The sequence below is a fragment of the Cucurbita maxima genome, unplaced genomic scaffold (assembly GCF_002738345.1).
Source record: "Cucurbita maxima cultivar Rimu unplaced genomic scaffold, Cmax_1.0 Cma_Scf00033, whole genome shotgun sequence".
Classification (NCBI taxonomy): domain Eukaryota; kingdom Viridiplantae; phylum Streptophyta; class Magnoliopsida; order Cucurbitales; family Cucurbitaceae; genus Cucurbita; species Cucurbita maxima.
The window spans coordinates 1775143-1780474 of NW_019272049.1; the positions used below are offsets into that span (position 1 = coordinate 1775143).

Below are 5332 nucleotides of genomic sequence, written 5' to 3' on the forward strand. Positions count from 1 at the left end.
AGGGGAGAGATTTTTTTTATGGGAAATGGGGTTACAGAGTGGCCTTTTCCGACCGTTTTCGAATCGTAACACTTTTTTTCTTTATCATCATAACCCGAAAAGAAGAAAATAAGAAATTTTTATCTAAGACAATGAACACTATTTGAAATCCAAAAAAAAATTTAAAACTCAATCAAATGTTAAATGTTGAATGGAGGGAACATTAATTAGGGTAAAAAATTGTAGGAGTGAAAACAAAAGCTTGAAGACCAAGCCATGTGGGAAAGTAGGTCCTACACGGAAGCCTATTATTGGTTCAAATGTGTTCTTTTTTACCACTTGTAGCCTGCAGCTGCAGCCCCATTATGTGGGCCACCACCTGCTCATCATAAACTCTTTCTAACCCATTACCCCTTTAGAATCTTTCCATATCCTTCTTTTTTTATATTTACTTTCTTTTCAATCTATTTTATTCTTTAAATTATATATATATATATACATCATGTTGGTCGGTGTCGATAGTCTTCACTCTAATAAACTAGAAGTAAGTAACTTGATCATGTCGCAAGAAATATAAGAGAATATCAGAGCCATCAGATACTAAATCTTGATTTTAAAATATGGGTATGAGTCGTTTCAGCGAACATTTTAACTTTCAAGATGAACTATAAATAAGATTGCACTCGAGTTCATGTCTTCTTCATTTAGTAAACTAGGTAGTTGAAATTCATAGACATGAAAAATATCGTCATGTTGATGAAAATTTACAATTATGATTCTTCTTCAGTTTTTCTTTCAGCGAATTTCAAGTTTATCTCGACGTTTGAACCAAATACAGAAACTAGTCAATATGTGGTATATATCAATCTCTTCATCGCTCTCTCTCGAGTCTTCCTGCAAAGTTCAAACAAAACATCTCTCGAACGAAAGAAAATACATAGGTAAAAATTATTAAAAGAATAATAATAAAATGTTGAAAGGAATGAAAAGAAGGTTGGCATAGAGTTATGAATGGCAGTTAAAGCAGTTTTCAGTTGTGAACCCCACACCTCCACTTGCGAACAGTACAATGCCTTTGCTGGCATCTGCAGCCTTCCATTATGCCAACATGGAGGTGGGCCCCTTTTCTCTTCTCAATTTCGTTCCTTTCAGTCACAACCATAATAACTATCTCTATAATAAATTATTTATAATTCCAAAAAAAAGAAAATAATAATTCGATCCGAAAGTTTAGGGTTTAATTTGATAGTCTCTAAATTCCTCGATATCAAGTTTACGTTTGTCTGCTTTATTCCTTCCGCTCAACGCCCTTCCTTACTTTCCCCTGTCTACTTTTATTCTTTAAAGTAAGAAAAGGAGTTAGACCATCTAGAGATCGACACTAGTCTACCCAAAACGGAATTGCTAGAGATACTCATTTAAAATCTAACTCAAAATCCTTAGAGACCCAAAACGGAATCGCTAGAGATACTCATTTAAAATCTAACTCAAAATCCTTAGAGACCCAAAGCCGACCGAAAGAAGCAACCATCAGACTTTCTCACTCCATATCAAAGGTAGTAGAAAAAATGCCTTTATCAATAGAACATAATTGGATTCGTCTTTCTCGTTCTTCTGTTCAAATGGAGGGAGGTTTTTCTTAACCACTGTGTACCAAAAGATTTGATTTGCACTTGTCAATCGGGGACGAAAATTGATTAGTCCAATGATCTTCAGGAGGGAAATCCATCTTCTTTTGGTTTATAATGTACCTGCTACGATCAAAGACTAAATTTATAATTTAATCTAAACAATCATGAATTAAATTTCAACAAAGAATGAAGAACCCAGAAAACCCATTCAACAGCATCAAAAGAAATCTGGAAAAAAAAGGGACTTTCAAATTTGAAGTGAAAGCAACAATAATTAGTATTGAATAAATGATGAGAATCACACAGACCATATCTCACAGCCTATGTAATGTATTAAATAATAATCATCGATCCATCTTTCCGACATTGTTTCGAGTCATTTCTCTTCCTAAACTTAAAACGCCAAACAAAACGTAATACCGGAAAAAATCAAACTAGTTAAGTCGTTTCGAAATGTAAGACCGTTCTCTCTTTGCCATCATCTGTAAAAGGGTAGAGCATGTTAGCAATGTAAATCATGGGTGGACGAGTCGAGTCGTTAGCTAGGCTGATTGATCATATTCGAGCCATTCGAATCTGAGTCGATAGCATAAGCCTCCAACCCTCTTGTCCGGCCAGGTGCTCCGCCTTTGAGCGACGATAGATCCAACACAATCCTGCTCCCCAAAAGAACATAATATACATAAACACATTGAACACACCAACTTTCAAATCATCGAGACTCGACTACGAGTACTTACATCTTCCTAGATTCATTCTCGAGGTCTGAAGTTCGGTAGGTTATTATAATTTTGTTATCGATCCTCGATACCGAATGAACAATTGGAGGAAGGTCCAAATCTGATTTAATGCAACTATGAACACTCACATCAAGCCCCAAAAGTTTCTGAAATAATTCAAGAGAACAAAAGTATGAGAAGTCTGATAGCAGCTAAGAGATAAACCAAAAGCAAAAATTCCATTACCTTCAAACTCTCATAGCACTGTTCAAGGTTATCATTGAACAAGAAATGATCAAATATACCAGACGATTCGCCTTGCTTGATCTCGGCCTCAGCATTTCGCAGTCGTTTTAGGATTTGTTCTTCGGTTTCGGTTCCTCTGAGGGTGTAACGACACATATTCAGATCGGTTAAAATGAAGGGAACACATTTTAAATGAGAAAATTAATGGAGTTGTTAACTTACCTAGCACGAAGGCGCTTCTCGAGTTCAGCCATTGATGGTGGAGAGATGAAGATGAATATTGCATCCAAGGAACTAGCCCTCACGGACCTTGCACCTTGAACGTCGATGTCGAGAATGCATCTCTACAGGACAAAAACACAACAAATGTTTTAGATTTGCAGACACGAAACTCGTTTCAACTAAGAATAAGAACATGATTAAATGCATACTTTTCCTGCATCTGCTACCACTTCGACTGCCTCGACACTAGTTCCATAGAGGTTTCCATGAACTGAAGCAAACTCGAGGAATTTCCCTTCTTTTATGTCCTTCTCCATAACGCTACGGTCCGTAAAATGGTAATGGAGGCCATCTTTCTCCATGTTCCTCGGAGCACGGGTCGTGTGGCTAACGGAGAATCCAAATAAAGATGGAAACTCTTTCATTAGCATGGATATAAGAGTACCCTTACCGACACCAGATGGACCGCTAAGAACGATCGGCTTCTCGATAGTTCCCCTCACACCTTTACTCCAAGCAACAACTTCACAACCCAATGACTTTCTTTGTTCTTGAACATATGGGGTATCCACCTACTCACATTCAAGTAGATTAAACATCATAAGAACAAGACCAAACGCCCCGAAACATGATAATTTCAGCTGACTAACCTCAAGAAACCAAAAAGAGTCATCTAAGGGGGATCCGCCCTTAATAAACAATATGCGATCTTCATTCAAAGCGATTGCCGAATGCCCTTTACACGGGTTTGGTACCATTCCCAAAACAACTGGATTGATCCTACAAATCCCACCAGAGCTTAGAAAACCCTTAACCCAACGACTAAATTCGCATAGCCGGGGGAGAAACTTACTTCAATCCTATGGAATGATCAAATACTCGAACTTGAAACGACAACAACGAGTCGTCACAGCCTCCATCAACCAGATACTATTAAAAGCATATCCAAAAATCAAGACTAGTAGAGGTAATTTCTTCATAAAAATTGATACGATACAACTAAACGAGCATACTGTTTTATCGCCGATGACAGTGGCTGTTTCACAACCTTTCGATTTTAAACCGAACCCATTACGAAATCCTTCCTTCAAATCATGAACAAAGAAAGCTGGGGCTTCTCCCTAATGAACACAAAGTCCAGCAAAATCGTATCACAATATAGAAACTATATAACCCTTTTACATAATTCACCTAATGAATCAAAGCTTACCATGGAGAAATTTAATCCTCCAAATTCTAGATTACCCTGATCAAGATAGATAGAATGAGATGTGAGATTCAAACCATATATTTCAGGATTCAACAAGAAACTTCACATGATAATCGAATTACAAAACGTAAACCAACAAGAAAACAGGGGATTCAGAGCTCGAACCCTCCAAACACAGAAAGATCTCCAAAAGTGAAATTCCCAGAAGAAGAACTATCAATGCTGTCAATGGAAAGTGCAAAAGTTCATAATTACGATCTCAAGAAATTCACAGAACAAATGCGCCAAAGAGGCAAAACCTAGCGAAAATCAGCAAAATCAAAGCCAAAAAACCAGAATAGGGGCGGGATTAAATCAACGAACAGCCAGTATGCATCAACAAAATTAAAGCGCATTAGACAGTGATACCTGTAGCGAATTCTGAACAAAGGGGCGGCTAAGCTTGTGAAATCGCAGGAAATTTTAGGGGAATAGCAAGAAACGAAGACGACCCAGTTTCTGAATTCCTGTTTTCGATTGAATGGGTAGTAATCAGAAGGAAGGCGGAAGAGAAGAGAGGCGCAGGGAAGTTAAGAGGAGCATTGGGGTATTTGTAAGCGAAAGGGGTGAGGTTTGGGTCGCATTCAATTCACGGAACAAGAAGACCGGCTTTCGTTTTCTTGCGGGATGCTTATGCTTATTGCTAATCGTATTTCTTTTCGTTTACCTAAGCGATTTGATTCATTAACATTGGTTTTCTTTAGGGTTTTTTTGTTTTTGTGCTTGAGCTGGTGTTCATATGGCCGAATAACTACTTTGAGTTGGTTTAGACGAATTTTTCGAGTTTACCGCTCTTCGTTGGGTCAACCCAACTAATCCCACTAACTGTAAAATAGGGTTACATCTCAACCTAACCGTATATTACTTAAAAAAAAATTAAGAATATTTAAAATATGTAATTGATCTCAGTAATGTGCTGTAGCTTATAAATATTTAAATTTTATGATATTTTAGTTATTGATGTAACATATTAACGATTGGGTTGAATTGAATTGAATTGAATTGAATTGAATTGTGAACTTTGTTAGGGTTATTCCGGTTTCCAACCCAACATTTTGGATTGGTCTTGTAACGACCCAGATCTACCGCTAGCAGATATTGTCCTATCCACCCCCTTTTGAGTCCAGCGTTCTTACTGGCACACCGCCTCATGTCTTCCACTCTTTGGGGAACAGCGAGAAGGCTGACACATCGTTCTGAACCTGACTCTGATACCATTTGTAACGAGCTAGATCCACCGCTAGCAGATATTGTCTTCTTTGGACTTTCTCTCAAGACTTTAAAAC

The 5332-nt window shown here is 37.7% G+C and overlaps 1 protein-coding gene across 1 annotated transcript; it reads right to left on the reverse strand.

Moving 5' to 3' along the window:
• Positions 1 to 1842: 1842 nt before the first annotated feature.
• Positions 1843 to 4707, reverse strand: LOC111467216 (guanylate kinase 2-like). The gene is made up of 11 exons (XM_023112043.1): positions 4416 to 4707; positions 4173 to 4229; positions 4008 to 4043; positions 3811 to 3918; positions 3651 to 3727; positions 3448 to 3577; positions 3007 to 3369; positions 2798 to 2919; positions 2576 to 2711; positions 2351 to 2496; positions 1843 to 2266 (listed from the first exon to the last, which is right to left on the reverse strand). Exons 3-11 carry the CDS (start codon positions 4008 to 4010, stop codon positions 2149 to 2151), a joined length of 1203 nt encoding a protein of 400 aa, XP_022967811.1. The 5' UTR covers positions 4011 to 4043; positions 4173 to 4229; positions 4416 to 4707; the 3' UTR covers positions 1843 to 2148.
• Positions 4708 to 5332: the final 625 nt, after the last annotated feature.

Bases quoted from the DNA above. Each gene is read 5' to 3' on its own strand.
- LOC111467216 (XM_023112043.1), bottom strand. The intron at 2,497-2,575 runs GTAATGGAATTT...GAATTATTTCAG, and splicing joins AGTGCTATGAGAGTTTGAAG to AAACTTTTGGGGCTTGATGT. The intron at 2,267-2,350 runs GTAAGTACTCGT...TTTGGGGAGCAG, and splicing joins GAGAATGAATCTAGGAAGAT to GATTGTGTTGGATCTATCGT.